The 23707-nt window shown below is 38.1% G+C and overlaps 1 protein-coding gene across 1 annotated transcript; it reads right to left on the reverse strand.

The window, feature by feature from the left end:
• Positions 1-4491: 4491 nt before the first annotated feature.
• On the reverse strand, positions 4492-23282 carry EIF5A2 (eukaryotic translation initiation factor 5A2). The gene is made up of 5 exons (XM_047786415.1): positions 23140-23282; positions 22269-22468; positions 21641-21745; positions 9655-9786; positions 4492-8302 (listed from the first exon to the last, which is right to left on the reverse strand). Exons 2-5 carry the CDS (start codon positions 22431-22433, stop codon positions 8243-8245), a joined length of 462 nt encoding a protein of 153 aa, XP_047642371.1. The 5' UTR covers positions 22434-22468; positions 23140-23282; the 3' UTR covers positions 4492-8242.
• Positions 23283-23707: the final 425 nt, after the last annotated feature.

Here is a 23707-nt window from a genome sequence, read left to right on the forward strand (position 1 = left end):
TTTGATGAATAATTTTATTGTTTGAGTTAGTTTTCTCACTGACTGTATGGGGTTTTTCCAGGTATAAAATCAGATTATCAATCATCTGAAAATAGAGAATACTTTCTTCCACTTCTACAATTTAATGTTTTAACTCTTTTCTGTTGCCTAAGTATTGGCTAATACTTCCAGATCAATACAATGGTGGTAAAGACAGTGGACATTCTTGCCTAGTACTTGGCCTAACTGAGAATTCTTAGTGTTTTTCCATTAAGTAAAAGGCTAGCTTTTAGAATTTTACAACACACACACACACAAGCATGCACACACATAAACACGTTATACATATACTGTTATCATATGTAAATATATAGGTATCTTTATGTTAAATAAGTATTCATCCACCACTTTTTTTTTCAAGAGATGTTTTGAGGATGGGTATCATTTTATCCAGTTGTTGTTTTTTGTCAGTATCTATGGAGAAAATAATATGACCATTCCCTTTAGACTTAGTTTTTTTTTTAATTTTTTGATTTATTTTTAAGGCTGCACCTGCAGCATACGGAAGTTCGTGGGGTAGGAGTTGAATCAGAGCTGCAGCTGCCAGCCTACACCAACAACCACAGCAATGCAGAATCCAGGATCAGAGCTGCATCTGCAACCTATGCTGCAGTTTGTGGTAACGCTGGATCCATAACCCATTGAGCAATGCCAGGGATCAAACCTGCATCCTCGTGGACACTATGTCGGGTTCTTAACCCACTGAGCCACAATAGGAACTCCCCTTTAGAGTTATTAATATGGTGAATACTATTAAGAGAGATTTCCTAAGATATTAATCTATTTTCTATGGAAATTAATTAATAGATTTCATACTATTGAGTTATTCTGGCATCTCTGATAAAAACTCCATGTGGGCATTTATATTATTTTCTTCATGTGGACTTTGAGTCTATCGTTAATAGTATATTAGGATATTTGCATAAGTGCTTGTTTTTATTTTTTGGTGTCTTTGTCAAGTTTTTGTATCAATGTTATACTCATTTTATAAAAAGAATTTAGTTCTTATTTTCTATGCTCTAAAACAATCTATATAATTTTGAGACCATCTGGCCTCTAAAAGTTTGGTAAAAATTCTCCTGTGAAACTATTTGTATTTGCCTGTTTTTTTGTTTTTGTTGGGTTTGTTCTTGTTTTGTTTTTGTTTTTTACTATTTTCCTATTCACCTAATTCTGTTTTTATCTTTTATCATTTCTTCCCTTGTGCTCCCTTTTCGTTTACTTTGCTGTTTTGTCCTAGCTCTTTGATTTAGAAATTTAATTCATTTGGTTCATTCTTTCATTTTTGTTGCTTTAGATGTTAAGGCTATGAATCTTCCTCTATACTGCTTTACATAGATTCTGATATATAGTGTTTTCGTTATCAGTATCTTTCAAGAATTCTTTGTAATATTTCTTTCATTATAGAATTATGTAATAGGTTTTAAAATTTCCAGGTAAAACGGTCTTTGTGTTTTCTAGTTTTGTTTTCAATTTCACTTAGGATTGGTATCAGAGTGTTATTTTTAATATTTCTACCTTATAGAAACTATTTACTTTATGCCCTAAATATCCTTTTTTTCCTGAAAATTCCGTGTATATATATTTTTCTCCGAAGATTTACCTCATTGATTGTACAGCAATTAAAATGAACTAGAGTGACAACAATTTAAGTGAAACTCACACACATAACTGTGAGCAAAAAAGGCATATACACTATCAGTGTTATATAAACCTCTCTTCTCCCAGTTAGAATCTTCGTTAGGGATCTGATAGCAACTTGCTGGTTCCCAAGGCTTTTTGGCCTTCCTAAACACTGGGATACAAGTCATTGTGAAGGTGGGAAGTACCCATGGGTGGGGACAAAAAATATTTTGACTAGATGGATTCAAAAATAATTCTCAGATTGGACAACGGATTGATAAAACCTTGTAGGTGGGCCAATACACACCCAGTGATTATAACTGACCTTGCTGAAATGCATTGGGAATGGTATTTTAAGTTCCCGGTGGAAAACACTCTTCAGACAGGCAGTATGGGTTTTATAAGTGGCAGTTCCATAGGGCACCTTCTACTTGGATAGAATATTTCTTTCTTTTTTTATCTTTTGTCTTTTTAGGGCCCCACCCATGGCATATGGAGCTTCTCAGGCTAGGGGTCTAATCAGAGCTCAGCTGCTGGCCATAGCCACAGCCACAGCCTTACTAGATTCGAGCCGCATCTGCGACCTACACCACAGCTCACGGCAATCCTGGATCCTTAGCCCACTGAGAGAGGCCAGAGATGGAACCTGCAACCTCATGATTCCTAGTTGGATTCGTTTCGGCTGCGCCACGGTGGGAACTCCTGGATAGAATATTTCAATATGAGATTGTGGTGAGGGGAAGAAACTCAGACAGGCTGATAGGTACATACAGTTAGCCCTTTTTCATTCTTCTTTTTGCCCTCTCATGCTTAACTCTGAGTAACAAGCCACTGGTACTTGAAAGTGGCAAAAGAGAGTGGGGCTGAGGGGTAGAAGACTTAATCTGGGGCTTGTCTAACTGATCAGTTACGCTTGCTGGATCTGGAAGGTTATGGGTATCAGTCATACTAATCATGGATATAAGGTGACACCCATGCTGGTAGTCTTAGGATGGTCCACATGTCAGGGAGTAAGCATACACAGGGTATAAAAGGAAGAAAGTGGGAGTTCTGTCATGGCTCAGGAGGTTAAGAACCTGACTAGTACCCATGAGGATGTGGGTCTGATCTCTGGCCTCACTCAGTGGGTGAAGGATCCAGCATTGCTGTGAGCTGTGGTGTGGGTCGCACATGTGGCTTGGATCCTGTGTTGCTGTGGCTGTGGCCTAGGCCAGTAGCTGCAGCTCCAATTCAACCCCTGGTCTGGGAACTTCCACATGCCACAGGTGTGGCAGAAAGAAAGGAAGAAAAAAGGGAAGGGAAGGAGGGATGGAGGAAGGAAGGAAGGAAAAAAAAAGAAAGAAACCGCTAAGCCACCTTTGGATGAATCTGTCCAGATGGTGTTGATTAGACGTGTGAGTATTGGAAAAGCGGTGAGGGGTTTGTTAGAAGGACTCATCACACCATTCACATCACTGTAGAAAGAGAACAGTACCTCTGGTAAAGAAGGAACACCTCAGACCTTGGGCAGTTAGGGGTATGGCGGGGGGTGGGGGGAAGATTCCACTAGACTCTCACATTAAATATCTCTGGAAGAATGCACAGGAAGAGGATGAAAATAGGAAGATGTATTTCCTCTTGTACCTATAGAATGTTGCGCTACATATTTTATATATTCTGTAATTATTAAAAATTTAAAGATTAAAAAAACTGTACTTAAATCTGGAACTAAAACTTAGAAATTAACATTTACTAGCAGCTGTAAAGCTAGGGTACTGTATATTAATACCATAAAATATAAAACGCAAAAGTTAGATTTTTTTAACAGCAATATACACATTAATTCATTGTATTTTCTAGTATGAAAGGGTTTCTAGGAGTTCCCTTGTGACACAGTGGTTTAAGAATCCAGTATTGTCACTGCAGTGGCCTAGGTTGTTGCTGAGGCACGGGTTCAATTCCTGGCCCAAGAACTTCCATATGCTGCAGCTGCAGCCAAAAACAGTTTCTAGGAATGTATATATACAGGAATAGTGTAAGCTGTTAAATTAACTTTATTTTTCTTTAATATAACAGATGAAGTTAACATACAAATATATTTTAACGTAACAAAAAGTTATAGTTGATAAGTTTACCATCTACATTTAAAGGATTTCACAATTATTTTAATATAGCCAAAAGCTTAATATTTGAATTTTACCCATTTTGAAATATAAAATGCGCAATTATAGTAATACTGACACTACGTATCTTACAACTTAAAAGTGTTAGCTAAAAACATATGAGTCTCTGTAAGTAAAAGCATGAGTTCTCTTACACCTACAACAAATAAAATGTATTCCTAATAAAGTGCCACTGGATTAGACAATGCCATTTCAACTATTTACTTTCTGGAGAGGACAAAAATAGTATAGAACTAGTAATTTGCATTATATTTGTAAAAAGCAAAGAGTGCTTAATTATAGTAGGTATTAACCACAATAAAGAATTCCTCTCAAGAAAGATCACAACTATGACTTAGGACAAGCTATAGTCATCACCTAATAATGTTTATGTCCAGAGTTTTTAAAAAGTGCAATCTTATACTAAGATAAGCTTAAGTCTACCAATACCAAGACATAGTGTTAGGGACTTTATATAGATAAAGGAACCTCTCTTTCAATTGTAAAATAGGTTTCAACCTGTTCTAAGGAGAGAGGAATAGGGGTGGATGATAAAGTTTGGCAACAAGTATGTTTTTAGCAGATGAAAGCCTGATATGGCATTGCTTTAAGATGCATCTTTCACGTAAGGAAAACGTGCTAATGAGATGTATACAGCACTTTTCAGGCACTTGACCTCACTTGGTAGTTAAGTTTGATGTTCAGAAGTTTATTTAATGAAAAAACATTACATTATATAGGACTTCAGGCCATGTTCCCACAGAACATCTGTGTTCTGTAAGCTAAATCCAAATGCTTCCTACCAAAATCAAATAATGCCATATATCCAATTCTGAGAAAAAAATTTAATAAATTTAACAGATTGAATTTTCTCAATTTTAAGATTTTCCACAGTAAATTTTTCTTAAGCCTTTGTTGCCTATTACTCGTCTGAATTCTAGAAGAAAAAAAAGCTTGAAAACTATGAAATATTATACCTGGATGATATCAGAAAATTTAAAACTATTGATCATCTCAATATAATATACTGTTTATGGAAATATGCTTATAGTTTGCACATACATTGCTTAAGAGTCATATTTTCTCATAGCAAAATTTGTCCCTAGTTCATATTACAGAATTCAATATATAAACATTTTTATGTACCCCCCCAAAAGAACTATAAATTTTCATTCTGTTGTCCCTAAATCAGTATCTAGCTCTAAACCTGTCTTTGGGGTCCATGCCAAAAGAATGCTTTCAGGTATATCATTAATGATAAAGTTCTAAGACTACCAAATTCTCTCCTAATGGAAAAAATATGGTAAGATTCCACTATAGATGTTATCAATGTTCCAATTTTTCTTGAATATTTAGCATATAGTTTAAGTATGTTGATATTAAGGATTTTTATTTATATGTACTGTTGTATTACAATTTGAGAAAATTTTGCAATAGACTTTCAGGCAGTTAGCTTTAAAACAATGAAACTTCAACTCTTAGCACAAACAGCCCTGAGAACAATGCATTCAAATTACAGTTCAGCTAGAAATAATCTAATTGAGAAACTTTAAGGTACAAAACAAATTCTGGAAAAGTTGTAAATTAAAAAAAGAAAAAGTTTTTCCAACATTTGAGGCACTATTAGACTACAGTACTTTTAAGAGTTGGAAGGACTTTGTAAAAAGAACAAAGAAAGCAAGCTATGTGTGCACATGTACACACTCACATTGTGCTATAATGAAAAATTGTTTCCCCAAATTTTATAGCCTAAACATTTTATTGCAGCATCTTCTATTAAAGATATCATGCTCTGGCTGCAAGAGTGTTTTGGTAATTGTTAAAAAGCATTGGTACAGAATTTTATACCATAAATGGAAACGGATTCAAGAGCTTGGTTAACAGCAATTTCAAGTGACTGACAGCTATTGGAGGGGAGCATGACAAAAACATCATAATTATGTTTATGATGCAAATGCTAAGTCAAAGTAGCAATAATTTGACCTATTTCAGAGGATATACAACTTTGTAGCAAATAAGGTATAACAAAGTTTTCACAGTAGCAATAAAATATGTTGTCCTAGAAAGAAACAAATATTCCACTTGTTACTATCATAGTGTATATAAATTGGTGAAATGCCTGCAGACAAAAAAGGTGTATCACTATATAATCAACATGACAATCTACATTCTATACATGGTAACTCTGATATTTAACATTTGCTACAAAAAAGTACAACAAATACTGGGAATCAACTTTTAACATTTCTGATGTCATAAAAGAATGAAGTCAAGTCACTTCTGTTAAAAAATGTTTCCCTGCTTCCTTTTAATATAATTTATAAAGCTTTACTAAATGAAATATTTTGTTATAGAGAAACGTATTGACTTATGTGAAAATAAACAATCCGATATATTTAAAATCTATATTATAATTATATGTCAGAAGAGTATTTACACTTCATTATAGTACTTAAAATGAAATATTTATGCATAAATATTTTTGCCATTCAAGACATGAAGATAGAGATGCATTATTACAATTTATGTATGTTTACCTCACAATCGAAAATATATTTATGTGAAGTTTGAAAAATTAGGAAGAACAAGGGCATGCTAATCTGGAATTAGTACTAAACCCGAATACTGGTGTGGTTAACTGGGGTCAGATGAATGACCAGGAAGTAGCAGAGACTGATAATGTTCTGGAGTTCCTGTGGGTTAACAGTGCCAACCAGCTGCAAGTAAGATACATATTACAGAGTGCTAAAAAATTAGAGCAGTATGTAGCAGAGACTTAAATGGAATACTGGAAAGAATTAGCCTAATTACTAACTGTGCTTTATATGGGCAAAAGCTAAAATGTTATATTAAAAACGATTAACTACAACCCCAATATTTCTTGTGCTTTAGAACTCCTCTTGCATTTCATTAAGTATCTTGCTTCTTTTCCAAATAGTTTGCTGAGGCCAATACAAGATTTTTACGTGTGAGAAAATTAAGTACTAAAACTTTGGGATATTCTGTTCCTAATGCTTTTTCCAGTCACTGATTAGACCAGTTATAGCATCATACATATTTTCTTCTAGATGATAGGTACAAAGGCCTTTTAAAAGTCAAAGCATGATGGGAGAGGTCTCATAACAGTATTACTGAAATGGTGATTTTTTTTTCTTCTAAGTTTCACTGTAATGATTGCTATTGAGTCAAAGGTCTTCACCTGTGACAATGCCTAGAACTCTGGAAATAAGAGAGATATATGATCCAAAAGACTAAACAGAAATGTAGCAGAATCAACTAAAACACTTTTAAAAATAATTCAGTTTATACAATTTTTTTTAGTTATATTTCACGCTAGTAACTGAATTAAGTCACATGACAATCAGATAAATTACATATACTTTTAAAGTTAAATAATTACCACATAAATTAACTTTTCTTCCATGATTCACTTTCACTTTGGAAAAAACATATATAAATTTAACAAATGTTCCAAATCAATTTAAAATAAAAATTTCCAGCTTTTGTCTAACAAATATTTTGATATCAAAAAAGTCTACTTAAAAATGGTTGGAAAGTAGTGACTACTACAAATCCCAACATTTATCCAACATAATTAATAAAAAGTACTGCATAGTATCCTATAAAGCATGTCACTCCTTTAAATAAAGAGAAAAAAACACTTAAAAGCAAAAACACAAATAGAAACTTCAATTTCCTGTTTTCATGCTGATTACAAAGGCCTCAAATAAAAACCTATAGCTTTAACCAACACTCTATGCCACTATCTTTTGCGTTGTCTTTATAACTTGCTAACAGTCATATAACAATTTAATGCCTCTGTCAACCACAAACAGTACTAAAATCACCATAATACAGGTTATATTAAGTCTACCAGCAATTTGGCAAAGAACAGAATGACTGAGGTAATACAGGTAGCTGTACACGGCTACTTTCCAATAACATGATTTTTGTTTAAGGATCTGTACTTGCCACACCCAGGCTGAAACTGTGATGATTCCAATCAATAATCTACTTATTCTATGGTATTAAGTTTAAAATTAATGCAGAACAATTCACCTTAAATGTGGTACTTTAATACCACTAGATGCTACATTGCTTGATTTAAAACCCTGGTTTATTTATCATTTACCTAAACTTCACGAATAATTTGCTCAGACACATCTGCTGAAGCTATCTTATCTGTTTCTTGGACTCACATACTGAAAACCACAGGAATGTTATGGGAAAGACACCTACAAAATTAAAAAAAAAGAATTATATATTGATTTTTTAAAAATTACTAATTGCCTGCAAAACTAACTCAGCACAATTTCAAAACAATTAAAAAAGAAATGAGGTTGCTTATGAAGCCATAGCTTTGGTGACAACTGGAACCAAACTTTAGATCTGCAGTTTATCCAGACCTTAAACAGTTTGCTCATCCCTGATGTTTCCATTTATTTGCAGGGCTTTATGGCTACAGCATATTCTTCACTCATTGCACACATGACAGACACCTAGATGAAAAAAAAATGTAGGCAAAAAGTTATTCAGAAGGCAATACATTTATAAGATATATTTAATTCCTCACACACCAGATATTTGTGGATATTTATTTATTTATTTTTGCTTTTTTTTTTAGGGCTACGCCTGCGGCACATGGAGGTTCCCAGGTTAGTGGTCAAATTGGAGTTACAGCTACCAGCCTACGCTACAGCCACAGTAATGCAGGATCCAAGCCACGTCTGTGACCTACACCACAGCTCATGGCAATGCTGGGTCCTTAACCCACACTGAGTGAGGCCAGGGATTGAACCCGCAACCTCATGGTTCCTAGTTGGATTTGTTGACACTGCGCCATGACAGAAACTCCTGTGGATAATTTATGCAGATTACTTTGAAAAGAGGCATTCCAAAACCAAATAATCTTTCTTTACAGTTTTCTAAAGCAGAATTTCTCAAATTGTGGTTTTTAAGACAACTTCCAGGGAACAAGGAGAATAAGAACTACAAATTTTTCAGAATTCCCGTCCTGGTTCAGTGGAAACAAATCTGACTACCATCCATGACGACCACAGGTTTGATCCCTGGCCTTGTTCAGTAGATTTAAGGATCTGGCATTGCCATGAGCTGTGGTATAGGTTGCAGATGTGGCTCAGATCTGGTGTTTCTGTGGCTATGGCATAGGCCAACAGCTACAGCTCTGATTCTACCCCTAGCCTGAGAACCTCCATATGCCTCGGGTATGGCCCTAAAAAGACAAAAAAAGTTTCAATACTTATTAGATGTTATACCTCTGGAAGTTATGACAAAGATAAAGTATATCACCTTTACTCTTTGGTATTACCATAGCATCCTTTCTCAGCCTTAAGAATGGCTTAGGCTGGAATTCCCTTCGTGGCTCAGTAGTTAACGAACCCAACTAGGAACCATGAGAATGTGGGTTTGATCCCTGGCCTCACTCAGTGGGTTAAGCATTGCCGTGAGCTGTGGTGTAGGTTGCAGATGTGGCTCGGATCCCCTGTTGCTTTGGCTGTGGCGTAGGCCAGGAGCTGTAGCTCTGATTCGACCCTAGAGCAGGAACTTCCACGTGCCATGGTGTGGCCCTAAAAAGAATATCTCAGGCTGATCTCCAAAACAAATTTGGGTTGGACAGTGTCTATGTAGCAAAAATTGAACTGTGATACTTTCTTTGGTAATGGGCATAGTAAAAGGGTATCATGGGAAAACTGCCCAGTTCTAGAGACTGATTTCAACATTTCAGCAGTATTTAAAAGCTACATTTCACATAAAGTATTTTATGCTAACTAGTTTAGTTCAAAGTTTTTATAAAATGATTTTAAAAAACAATATCCCCATAAGTCTTTACCTGTACATCTTCGCCTGCATTATATTTTCCTTCTATTTCTTTGCCTAGTTCACCTTCTGGCAGCTTAAGATCCTCACGAACTTCACCAGTTTCTGTTAGCAGGGAAAGGTAACCATCCTGAATGCATATGAGCTATTGAAAGAAATTATATCATTTGCACTGATTAGATTGTATCTACTCCTTCATAATTTTTACATAGTTAAATTTCAATCTACATTAATTTGTATAAATATACAGTAATACATTAATAAAATTTTGTTGCTTAAGAATGCTACACATACAAAAGCGTAAAATAGATATAAACAAAAACTGTAAATTCTTCCTTCCTGCACTCTCCCTTCCCCCAAATCTCTGCATTATCAAACAGTTTAGGCTTTTTAAACAGGGTATCCTGAAGCATTAACATTTACATATACAATACAAATATAGTTGCTTTAAAAAATACAGAGTTGTCTTGTGGGGCAGTATCTTAAGGATCTGATGTTGTCACTGCAGCAGCTTGGGTTGCTGTTGTGGCACAGGTTTGATCCCTAACCCAGGAACTTCCACAAGAAGTAGGCATGGTTAAAATAAATAAATAAATGAGACATTACAAGTATTTTTCAGCAAGTTACTTTCACTTAGTGTGTCTTACACATTTTTTTATATTGGAAAATAGAGGCCTACCTTAGTCTTCTCTTTAATAACTTCACAAATGCATAGATATGCTGTAACTAATTTAACCACTTTTGTATTAATAGACATAGAAGTTATTTTCACCTTTTCATGATTACAAACAATGTGTTTTATAATGTGATTATGAACAAACTGAAGTGGAAAAGTTTTGATCTCCAGCTCATTGCTAACAACACTAGATTTTTTAAAAAGACAGCACTAGCCTGTTGATGACATTAATGAAAGAAACCTACCTGCAAAAAGTATAGTTTTGATATCATTGAATTTCTTTCATTACAGGTTATGGGGAAACAGCCAGGCACATTCATTTATTCTAAAATCTTATACACTATCAATGCGCCTAGAATTTTAACAGGCTGGAGTTCCTGTCGTGGTGCAGTGGTTACTGAATCCGATTAGGAACCGTGAGGTTGCGGGTTCGATCCCTGGCCCTGCTCAGTGGGTTAAGGATCCGGCGTTGCCATGAGCTGTGGTGAAGGTCACAGATGTGGCTCGGATCCTGCGTTGCTGTGGCTCTGGAGTTGCTGTGGCTGGTAGCTACAGCTCCGATTAGACCCCTAGCCTGGGAACCTCCATGTGCCGCAGGAGCAGCCCTGGAAAAGGCAAAAAGACAAAAAAAAAAAAATTTTAACAGGTTTTATAAAAGGCAATAACCCAGCATACCAGATATTAACATTGACATGCACAACAGGACTCAAAGACATGGTCCTTGGTGCCCTTTAACCACTATGACATAACACAGGCATACCACAGAGGTGGAGTCTCAAAGCTGTCCTCTGTGGCATTACCAAATCTGGTAATGGCTTCCGCAGAAACCCCACCTACCACAGAAGATTTCAGTTTTTGCACATGTCTACAGCCTCAAAAACAAAAACCCATTACTGAGCCACTACAAACACTTTCAATTAATCTTTTGTCACTCATTTGTGGATAGATAATAGAAAAGTGGGAAGCAAGGAGGTTGAAATAGAAGTGTAATTTTTAAACAACCACAGGCTAATCTTTTTAATTTAAGCACTTTTAGCAATTCCCTGAACTGGAACTTGTCTATTTCAAGAGTTAAAAGTCCTCACTCCATTAGTGACTGAAACATATAAGCCAAATAATAATACTAGTATTTTGATATTTGTATGGTTATTTTTTATGAGGAATTCACAAAATAAGGCATAGGATCAAATATAAAGCATTTCAAATACAAAAAATGCATAGACATATATATAAAACATGCAGCATAAAGTAAATTATATGAGTTCCCATTGTGGCACAGCAGAAACAAATCTGACTAGTAACCATGAGGTTGTGGGTTCAATCCTTGGCTTCCCTCAGTGGGTTAAGGATCCAGTGTTGCTGTGAGCTGTGGTATAGGTTGCAGATGCAGCTTGGGTCCTGAGTTGCTATGGCTGTGTTGTAGGCCAGCAGTTCTAGCTCCAATTTGACCCCTAGCCCGAGAACTTCCATATGCCGCAGGTGTGGCCCTAAAAAGCAATATATATATATGAAATAAAATTAAAATTAAATTAAATTTTTCAAAAATAAAACTAAGTTATAGAAAGACAAAATTATTTTATTATTATTTTCTTTTTTAGGACCACACCTGAGGCATATGGAAGTTCCCAGGCTAGGGGTTGAATTGGAGCTGTGGCTGCCAACCTATGCCACAGCCACAGCAATGCCAGATTCAAGCTGCATCTGCAACCTGCACCACAGCCACAACAATGCTGGATCCTTAACCCACTGAGGCCAGGGATCGAACCTGAATCCTCATGGATACTAGTCAGGTTTGTTACCACTGAGCCACAATGGGAACTCCAATTATTTGATCTTCTTAAATAAATTATTTAAAATTTTGAGATATCAAGAAAAGTTACAGAGATAAGGCAATAAAATCTTTTATTTCTTACCTATATTTACATTTAACCACATGTGCATTTTTTTCTCTCTCTAAATATGGAATATATAAAATGTATACCTAAAACATTCTTATTCTTTTCTTATTTTTACTGAGCCATTTGAGAGTAAGTTTCATACATCATGATTCTTCAGCCTTAATACTTCAGTGGTTCTCCCCAAGAACAAGAACATATTCCTATACAACCATAGTTTATTTTTCAAAACCAGGAAATTCAATATATGTAACACATTATGCAATATTCAGTCCATATTCAAATTTGCCAATTGTCCCTGCATTGTCTTTGATAATAAATTTTCCCCCTCAACTCCAGGATCAAGCTTTGTATTTATTTGGCTGTCATGTCAGTTTACTTGCTTGATGTAGAACAGTTTCTGACTCTTTATCTTTCATGACACTGACTTTTTTTTTTTTTTGTGGCTGTACCTGTGACATGTGGAAGTTTCCCAGCCACAGCAGTGACCCAAGCTGCTGAAATAACAATGCTGGATCTTTAACAAGCTACACCAAAAGAGAACTCCATGACACTGACATTTTTGATCAGCATAGGTTCACTGTATTATAGAATGTTTTCAGTTTGAGTTTGTATCCTAACAATTCAGGTAGTGCATTTGGGGAAGGATTTGAGGATGATGTTTCCTCAGAGTATCATATCAAGAAACAAATGATGTCAATTCGTTCTATTACTGGTGATGTTAACTTTGATCATTTGGCTAAGGTATTATATGCTAGATTTTTCCATTCTCAAGATACCATTTCCCCTTTTGTAATTTACAATATTGGAGGGGAAAAAAAAAGCTAATGGTGTCATTGTTGCATTTCAAGTGTATTTCTGTGCAGCCTTTTCAGTCTTCTTTCCAAGCCCTCTCTGACTCTACAGGGTTGGAAAGAGAAGATGGTAAGGAGACAGTTCTAAGCAGTTATAAGTCAACTCTAAATATTTCCTCCTGGAATTCCTGTGTGGCTCAGTGGGTTAATGAATCTGACTACTACCCATGAGGATGAGGGTTCCATCCCTGGCCTCATTCAGTGGGTTAAGGATCTGGTGTTGCCGTGAGCTGTGATGCAGGTCACAGACAAGGCTCAGATCTGGCGTTGCTATGGCTGTAGTGTAGGCTGGCAGCTACAGCTCTGATTCAACCCCTAGCCTGGGAACCTCCATACGCCACAGGCTGTGGCCCTAAGACAAAAAAAAAAAAAAAAAAAATTCCTCCTTATCCTTCACCTTTTTGGGGAGGCAGGGGGGCTCACTCATGGCATATCAAGACTCCCAGGCTAGGGGTCTAATCAGAGCTATAGCTGCTGGCCTACACTAGAGCCATAGCAACGCCAGATCCGAGCCACATCTGTCCGTGGCCTACAGCACAGCTCAGGGCAATGCCAGATCCTTAACCCACTGAGGGAGGCCAGGGATCAAACCGGCAACCTCATGGTTCTTAGTTGGATTCGTTTCTGCTGTGCCATGACAGGAACTCACTGATCCTTCACCTTTAAGCAATATACTCATTTGATAACTTTGTGATGTTTATGAACAATTTTTGGGGGTGGGTAGAGAGAACAATCATTTTGTTAATAGCAAGCAAGGACACAGGAAAGGGCAAGGTCAGAAAACTTGTAATAGAGGAGTCAGGCATGCAGTGGTATACTGAACTGTTGGATGACATTTGAAATTATATCATACCTCCCAATGGTATCTATTATTTCCCACTAAAATAACCCAAAGTACCATGCTATTTTTCTCCATAAGGCTACTTGGGAAAATGGATAATTACAGGTCCAAGGTAGGAAGTATACAAGATAAGAAAGCACAGTGCTATCAAAGACCACTAGGTCCCTATCAAAGGGATTCACGAGCTAGCTGGAATAAGGTCCCTCTGGTCAAAGATAATACAATTTGAGAATCAATGATGATAATAACTATAGCGGATTGAAGCAAAAATGTGTTTAAATGACTGAATTCATAGTGAAAAAACATAGTGGTTATCTTCAGCAGATGCCAGGGAACCAACTAATTTTGAAAACTGGTTGTTATTTTATTTTATTTTTTGTCTTTTTTTGCCTTTTCTAGGGCCACTCCCACGACATATGGAGGTTCCCAGGCTAGGGGTCTAATCGGAGCTGTAGATGCTGGCCTATGCCAGAGCCACAGCAACTCCTACTATTGTCTCCCCTAATACAAACGGATTGAGCTAATTATTACATATCTAATAATATCACAAAATGGAAACCATCAGATTCATTTTCTTGAGAGTTGCTTAGAACATCACCAATGGAATAGTTATTTCAAAGAAAAAGGAGGAAGAAAATAAAAATTTCAACTATATATGGTCAAGCCTGTATATCTAATTATCAATTTTTAGGAAGTATGTGGGACAAGGGAATGTGTTAAACAGGAAATACAGTTAGACTGTGGGAAGGTCTACAGAACACATGATGTAATTTCTTTTCTTCTTTTTTTTTTGGTCTACAGAACACATGATGTAGTTTCTTTTTTTTTTTTTTTGGTCTTTTTGTCTTTTCTAGGGCCGTACCCACGGCATCTGAAGGTTCCCAGGCTAGGGGTCTAATGGGAGCTGTAGCTGCCGGCCTACACCACAGCCACAGCAACATGGGATCTGAGCCGCATCTGCGACCTACACCACAGCTCTTGGCAATGCTGGATCCTTAGCCCACTGAGCGAGGCCAGGGATCGAACCCACAACCTCATGGTTCCTAGTTGGATTCGTTAACCACTGAGCCACAGCGGGAATTCCTGATCTAGTTTCTTTATCAAAAAATTGCAGGGTGAGAGAGATACAGAGAGAGAAGGGAGAAAAGAAAGAGAAGCTCAAGTGCATGTACAAGAGAGGAGAACCTACGAAGTAGATTTAGGAGATAACCTCAACCAATTTCAATGTGTGGACCTTATTTAGACAAACTATAGAACAAAAATAATAACTATAGCATCCAAAAAGGTGACAAAGACAATTAAGAAAATGTGGATACTGACTGGATATTTGAAGATATGAAGCAATTACTAATTTGGAAGGTGCCACAGTCTGTTTTGACTTTGCTTTTTACAGCCCTTATCTTTTAAAAATGTGTAAAAAAATATTTGCAGACACAATGATAAATGATATAATATCTGGGTTTAGCTTCAAAACAATCAAGAGGTAGAAAGTACAGGAAATAAAAATAGGTGGTAGAGTATAGATGAAACAAGATGCCATGTATTGTTAATTGCTAAAGATTATGGGTAAGTTTCATCATATTTTTATTTTTCTTATTTATTTATTTACTTATTTATTTTTAGGGCTGCACCAGCAGCATATGGAAGCTTCCAGGCTAGGGGTCAAATTGGAGCTGTAGCTGCTGGCCTATGCCACAGCCACAGCAACAAGGGATCCCAGTTGCATCTTTGACCTACACCACAGCTCAGAGCAACACCAGATCCTTAACCCACTGAATTGGGCCAGGGGTCGAACCTGCATCCTCAAGGATACTAGGTGGGTTCGTTACCACTGAGCCACAATGGGAACTCCCTCATCATATTTTTAAAATGTCAACAATAAAAAGTAAAAAACAAAAATGCTATGGTATAATAGAATTCTAGAAAGAGCACTGTAACAGCTAAGTAGCTGGAGTCATGGGGAGCCGATGAAGTAAAGCATGAACTGAAATGAACAATATGAGGAGAATTAGTGACTGCAGATTCTGTCTGTGATGAGGTCAGACAAGAAAGAACATTGAAAAAGGAGAATTATGGTGGAACTTTTTGGCTTGAATTTGTATTACTGATATAAAACTGCAGAAGGCTGAAGAAGGAATAGCATCACTACAGGTGCCTTCTTAGTCCTAATTTCTAAATTTAATTTTATTTTTCAATCTATCAAAACAGACCTTCAGGTAAGACCTCCTTTCTCTCTCTTCCATTTCCTCTTTCTCCTGCACTCTCAAGCTTCTTCCTTAGAGCTGCTGGTCCCTGGGAGAGACCAATGCCCCATCATTCTTATCATACAGCCCAAGCAAATAATGCTATCATCAAGTGGAGCATTATCCGACCCACCAGGCCACAAAGCTGGGTATGCACAGCAGCACCCCATCACCAAGTGGAAGCTGCATATTTGAGATCAACTTGAGCAGGTCCCGAAGGCACAGACAGTTGTATGAGAAGTAGTCAGACTCAGAAAGAAGCTTCTTCTGCCACAATCAAAAACTTCTCCCTCAATTCATGCCAATGGCTTTGTGGGGAGTTCCCTATGACCAGCTTACTGAAAAAGAACTATATTCAGAATGGTTTCTAGATGGTTATGTCTGGTCTGATGAAACTATACAGAAGTGGCCCTGAAAGAGTAGGAATGAGGGCTTCATGCACTGGACTTGAAAGAAGAGAGAACCAAAGGTTTGGATTTACACTGATTATGGACAATGACTAAGAGTTTGGATGGCAGATCAACAACACTGAAAGAACAAGATAGGAAGATTGCTGACAATAAGGTCTGGGGAAGTGGTACTTGGAGGGACCTCTCCAAATAGAGAGTGTGTCCATATAAATGCTTACCACTGGGATATAGTACTGAAGAGGTGGACAATTAGTCAACAAGATGATTCTATCTGTGAATGTCATTTAGCTTCTTTTTGTAGTCTTCCCAGTCCTTGCTCAATTGGCTCATGTACAACTGGCCATAGTGGTATGGGCTCAGTGACACAGGTTTTCTCTCACCAAAGCTGATCTGACTACAGCCACTACTAAGTACATCACAGCAGAGACAATAAAGAGTCCCTGGTATGGCACCATTCCCCAGTAAGAATAGCCTGATAATACTATACATCTTCCATCATGGAAGAGGCAGGAGTTTGTGTTCATTGCAATAGATCCTTATTCTACATATAAATTTGCCTTCACAGCCTGCAGTGCTTCTACTAAAATCTCATCTGTGAATTTAGAGAATGTCACATTCCTGTCGGTACCTTACACAGTATCATTTCTGGCCAAAAAATTAATTTGACAGGTAAAATAAAAAGACGATAGGACAGCAGTTCCCGTGGTGGCTCAGCAGAAATGAATCTGACTAGTATCCATGAGGACACAAGTTCGATCCCTGGCCTCTATCAGTGGGTTAAGGATCCAGTGTTGCTGTGAGCTGCAGTGTAGGCTGGTGGCTATAGCTCTGATTTGACCCCTAGCCTGGGAACCTCTATGTGCTGTGGGTGCGGCCCTAAAAAGACACACACACAAAATCACTGGTCCATACACTCAATCATTCTACAACAGCTTGCCCATGGGGTCTGCATCATACCACCCACTGGATGACACTTTATAGGCCTGGGTGCTGTTTTACAGGTTACGATATATTCCAATATATGGTATTTCTCCCATATATATTCCAATATATGCTACACAGATGTAGCAATCAAACATAGGAGGCTCTTCTCACTATTACCCTTAATGATACTATAGCAAAACATCTGTTTCTTCTGTAATACTTCCCCAAGAAAGACTGCTTCTACCAGGGAACAAAAAGATTACACAGAACATGAGTTCTTACTGTGGTGCAGTGGCTTAAGGATCTGAAAGTGGCTTGGTTTGCTGTGTAGTGCAGGTTTGATCCCCGGCCCAGAACAGTAGGTTAAGGATCTGGCGCTGCTGCAGCTGTGGCATAGGCATAGGCCATAGCTGAGACTTGAATTCAATCCCTGGATCAGGAACTTCCATATGCCTTGGGTGTGTCCGTAAAAACAAAAACAAAGATTCCAAAGAACAGGAAAAAATTATAAAAAGACTTTAGGCACAAAGAATTCATAACATTATTATTTTCTTTGTTAATCTATTTTAACTTGAGACAACAAAATTCAACTCCATATCCCAAAGGCATACTACTTATTTGAAGAGTATACTAGGATTTAATAATTCACAGTTTTGACAATTCACTGATTATCCAAAGATCTACAATACATACTTTAATATGTCTTGTAGTGATTAGTTTTCCTTTTAAAACATGGTCTTTAAATGACAGATAAAAGTTAAGTAAATGTAGAAAAGGAATTTAACTTGTAGTGTGGTGCACAGAAACACAGAACTTTCTAAAGAAATATGATTCAAGCAAGTACCAGAGTTTGGACAAGCATTTCTATGTTTAAGAGTCTGGGAATTCCCAAAGATGTCTGGGTACATTTGTATTTTACACCACCAGTAAGCCCCAAGCAACTATAACCACTTTTGGGAGACGTGATGGAAATTATCAATTCTCATCTAAGCTACATCTTGGAATGGAATTCAGGAGACATTTTTTCCCTCTCATTCTGAGCTTATTTTAAAGTACATAAAATTAAAATTATATATAGTAATATATTTCTTTTCCTAGACAAAGACTTTTTAATTATTATAATGAATATGTATGTATATATATATTTCACTTTAGCTGACTGCCAAACTGGCACTTAAAATACTGAATTCAGCAAATACAAAGGACTACATATGGCCAAATAAGTAGGAATTTAATCAAGGCACTTGAAAAGGTAAGTGAAGACCACCAAAGCACAATAAATATTAACTGGAAAGGCTCACAGAACTGATTTTTTTAAATGACAGAGTAAGTATTCTACAGTGATTTGATAATGAAGAGGTGTGATCACTGAGTACCCACTCTGCAAGCCACTGTTCTAAGAATTAATTAAACCTCAAAATGATTCCATAAGTTTATTATTCTTATTCTATTTTATAAATAAAGAAGGGCACATGAGAGATTAAATAACTTGCTAATCGAGGTCACGTAATTAGTAAATGCCAAAGCAAGCATCTGGACCCAGACTGCCTGGCTTGAATCATTCTCTTATCCACCCTGCAACACAGACTACACACCAAAGACTGGGGCTAGAGTGAAGCAAGTGAGGCACTTCTCTCAGGTGCAAAATTTAAGGTGGCCTGTGTACTTCACACACACACGCACACGCACACGCACACACACACACACACACGTGCACACACCCCTTCCTCAGTGATCAGGTTAATGTAATATTTTTTAAAATTTGAATGCAAAAATTCTATAATGAACAAAATATCAGACAGGATCAGAATTACTGATTTTTCCTTTTGACTTGGGCCCCTTTATGGCACTGCATTGTAACTGGTCCTGTCTTTATTTAAAACTTTGTGCTTGAGGCAAAGGCCTCACTCATCTCATTCCCCTCACTCTAGTCCAAGTCCTGCTGTATACCAAAATAAAACGCAAACCAAAATCTTCCTTAATGTTAAATCTTGAGCTCCAATCAATGATTGGCTAATTTAATCATATTAGTAGTTATCTGAACTATTGATACCATACAAAAGCATTGTATATTGAATGGATATTAATGAATATTGAATATTCAAAGCATTCACATGTTAAAGATGAAAACAGAAATCCATTTTTGGCAAAAGAAAACTCTATGCTTAACTTTAGTTGGCTATACTATCCTTACCTCATTGAATAATCATGTATGCACTTAACAAATGTTTATTGAACAACCCACATTATGCCATGTCTAAATTAGGTGCTCCAAAAATAATGAATTGATTAAATGAATTTTTTTACAGCAAAAGGGGCAGCAGAAAAAAAACTACTTTTGGGTACGTATTTATGAAGTTATTATGGGGTACTTCTCATTTAATATTCATAGTATCCCTCCTTCGTAGATGGGAAGACTGAAGCTCAGAGATGTTGCATAATTTGTCCAAGGTCACCCAGCTAGAAACTCAGATCTGCCTGACTTAAAAAACAAAAAAAACCACTTGCTATTATTATACTCAGACAATTCAAGTTTCTATATTACTCCGAAGCAATTTAGGAAACATTTATGATAAGTGGGAAAATGAAAATATAAAACTGCTTACTAGATTAAGACTGTAAAAACATGTTTACATGTAGACAAAAGTAAAGGAAATTATTGCAGCTAATGGTAATATTCTTTAAAATATCAATTAAAGGATAATTGCAGCTTATGGTAATATTCTTTAAAAATTACACAATACAGGAGTTCCTGTTGTGGCTCAGAGACTAACGAACCCGACTAGCATCCATGAGGATGCAGGTTCAATCCCTGGCCTCGCTCAGTGGGTTAAGGATCTGGTGTTGCCATGAGCTGTGGTGTAGGTCGTAGATGTGGCTTAGATCCCATGTTGCCGTGTCTGTGGTGTAGGCTGATGGCTACAGCTCCAATTAGACCCTTAGCCTGGGAACCTCCATATACCCAGGGGTGCAGCCCTAAAAAGACAAAAAAAAAAATTATACAACACAGTATAAGGTATAGAAAGAAATCAGCTTAAATTGGATAAAACAAATCTGAGTATTACACTTGTATATTTCACTGTGTAAAATGAATAGAAAAGAGTTCAATACAAGATAAAAAAATTGAAGACTTTCAAGAAAGACTTTAGTTATGATTAATCTGAGCTCCCACATCCTATGAGGTCAGTGGTTTAGTTACCAAGAATACTCCAAACAAGAAAGTGCTATCATTAAATATGACTTATCCAAATGTATAACCGTAACTAAAAATTGCAGTTTATACACATAATTTAACCAAAGGTCACAGCACGGTCATGGAACATAAATAAAACAATTACAAAGTTTTTGTATTTTCGGAGTTCCCACAGTGGCTTGGTAGTTAACGAATCTGACTAGGAACCATGAGGTTGCAGGTTCGATCCCTGGTCTTGCTCAGTGGGTTAAGGATCTGGTGTTGCCGTAAGCTGTGGTGTGGGTAGTAGACACAGCTTGGATCCCATGTTGCTATTGCTGTGGCTCAGGCGTAGGCCAGCAGCTACAGTTCCAATTGGACCCCCAGCCTGGGAACCTCCATATGCCGCATGTGTGGCCCTAGAAAAGGCAAAAAGACAAAAAAAACCCAAAAACAGACTTTTTGTATTTTCTTCACCATATTCAGTGACGCTATATTTTATACACTTTCAACTAATTTCCCCATTTAAGAACACCAAATTCTGACACACATTCATTAATATGCACAAACTTGGTTGGCAGAAGATGAATTCCAATAATTTCTTGAGCACCTGAGGTCTGATAAGTGAAAAGAAATACCCAGGAGGGAGTTATCTAAACTTGAAATAATTTATAACAAAGAGAATAGTAATTTTAATAAACACTGGACTAACAATAGGGAGTCAGTCACTTGATCTGAGAAACAATGATTGTTCAAATTTTAAAAAATGCAAGAATGTTTAAAAATGCAAACTAGCTATCATCCTAGTTAAGGTACAGGTGTTAAATATTACTATTTCTCCAATCTTCTATGGTAAGTGGTACCTAATAATTGGTTAGAAAAATCTACAAAACTACTTGTGGGTTTTATTAAATTACAATTGGCAGTAGAAAGTATTTGCACCTTGAGGACATGAATAGTATTCTAAAGGAAATTAGTACTTACTTGATAATCATTTCTCTTAATATTTGGAACATCCATGTTGTGAGTGGAAGGGCAAATATCCTCATACTTTTTGCCAGTGAAAATATCAATTCCAACAAGGTGAACCTAACAGAGAAAGGAGAACAGGAAACCTGTTTAATCTTTGCCAAGATATCACTCATTACATACACAGGAGCATAATACCAGCACTGATTATGACAGATTCTTTCACCTTCCAAGGTCATCTAATTTTACTTTCTTAAAAAAAAAAAATATAGTGACATACATCTGAGAAGCAGTGAACAACTAAAGAATATCATGACATATCAAGACCCAATATCATACAGTCTAATAATTCAGTCATAAGAATGCTTAAGAAAAATGAAGTTAGGTTCCTTAGAATGATGTTAGGTTTTTTCATTTGTAAACTAAATAGACTAAGTTACTAGGATTCAGGAAAGTTTCAGTTTACAGTTAATGAAACATTATAAGAGCCGAAGAAGGAAATATTACCTTTCAGTATTCAAATAGCTAATCACCCAGTAACTGTGGGATATTAAACAATTGTAAGTACAGAAAACTCATGTTCTGTAATGGAATACAAACAATCAAAATCCCAACCCCGAGATAGACCTGAAAGGGCATTTACCTTGGCATGACCGTGCTTTCCAGTTTTGGAAGTTGACATCTCCACTATTTTGCATGGTCGACCTTTGAGCACCACGAAGCCGTTTTTGCGCAGGGCCGAACACTGCATAGGGTAAGTGCTGGAAGCCCCAGCATCTCCAGTAGTGAAATCAATTTCATCCGCCATGGTGGGCTGGGAAGATGGTTGCTTTTCTGAGGGAACTATGCAAAAAGTTTGTTTGCTTTTTAACAACTGGCATGCAGGCAGGGAAACCCCTCATTTCAGGTTTCCAAGCATTATGGGTCTATTATTTTTGCATTTATAGAACACCCACCCAGAAGAGTAGGGACTTTCTAACTCTGGCCTTACAAACTTTTCCATCCTCTGGTAGGGAGGTGGGAGGGAAGTCGAAGAAAAGCTCGCTGTGGATGGGGAATCCCCGCCTTGGGCGCTAACCCGCGCTGAGGGCAGCAAATCCCGGCCCCCACAGTCCCATCGCAGAAGAAGCTGGCGACCTTCCCGCACTGTGCCGCGCAGTCTGGCCCTCCGCAGCCGCCCGGATCCCCACTGTGGGGGGGCCCAGCCCAGGCCGCACGTCCCCGCGAAGGATGGGGATAACAGCACCTGGCCAGCAGCACTTGGCCCTCGGGCAGCGGGTGCGCACTTCTCCTCCCAGCCCGCAGCCCCGTCACCTCGACCTCTCAGACGCCCCCTGTCCTGCCAGCATGCCCGGCCCGGTCCCGCACGGGCCTGAGCCCTGGCGGGTCCCGCGCTCGCCTCGGTCTCCCATCCATCCTTCCTTTTTTCCTCGGTCGGGGCTGGGCTCTGGCCGGCTTCTTCTGCCCTGCCTCGCTCCGGTCCCGGCCCCACCAGCCTTTCCCCTATTCTTCACCTTTCAGCCGGGAAAGAGTGCCTTTTGCCTGCGCACCGGTGCGGGTCCCCCACAGCTGCGGCGGCGGCAGCTGTGGCGGCCGCCGCAGTTCCAAGAGACGGGGCGGGGCCGCCACACTTTCCACACCCCGGCCTCCCCGCCCTTTCCCGCCCCCACCTCAGCTCCACTTCCGGGATAGGTCCCGGCGCGTCATAGGCACCGCCCTCTCGCGCTACCATTGGCTACATGGTTCCCGAGGGCCCGCCCAGTCACGTGAAGAGCGACCTGGCAACCCCACGTGCTGCGGATTAGTGCACTTCCGGCGTGAAGAGCACTTTCTGGAGTTCGGTTGTTGAGGGTAAACACGCCGGCAAGGAAACTTGTTCCCTCAAACTTTTGAGTTCTTTGCGTTGGCGTCTCAGTTGAAGTTAGGGAGAACCAAGCCACGCGCTCCGTGGCCTTTGCCCTCAGGTGCCAGGCGGTTGTCACGTGAGAGCTGCCAGACTTCGCGAGGCTTGATAATTCAATGATTATCCCTTGTGGCTGTGGAGGGAACTTTGGGTTCCCATTTCTGGCCCAACTTGCAGCC

This window comes from Phacochoerus africanus, chromosome 1 (genome assembly GCF_016906955.1).
Source record: "Phacochoerus africanus isolate WHEZ1 chromosome 1, ROS_Pafr_v1, whole genome shotgun sequence".
Classification (NCBI taxonomy): Eukaryota; Metazoa; Chordata; class Mammalia; order Artiodactyla; family Suidae; genus Phacochoerus; species Phacochoerus africanus.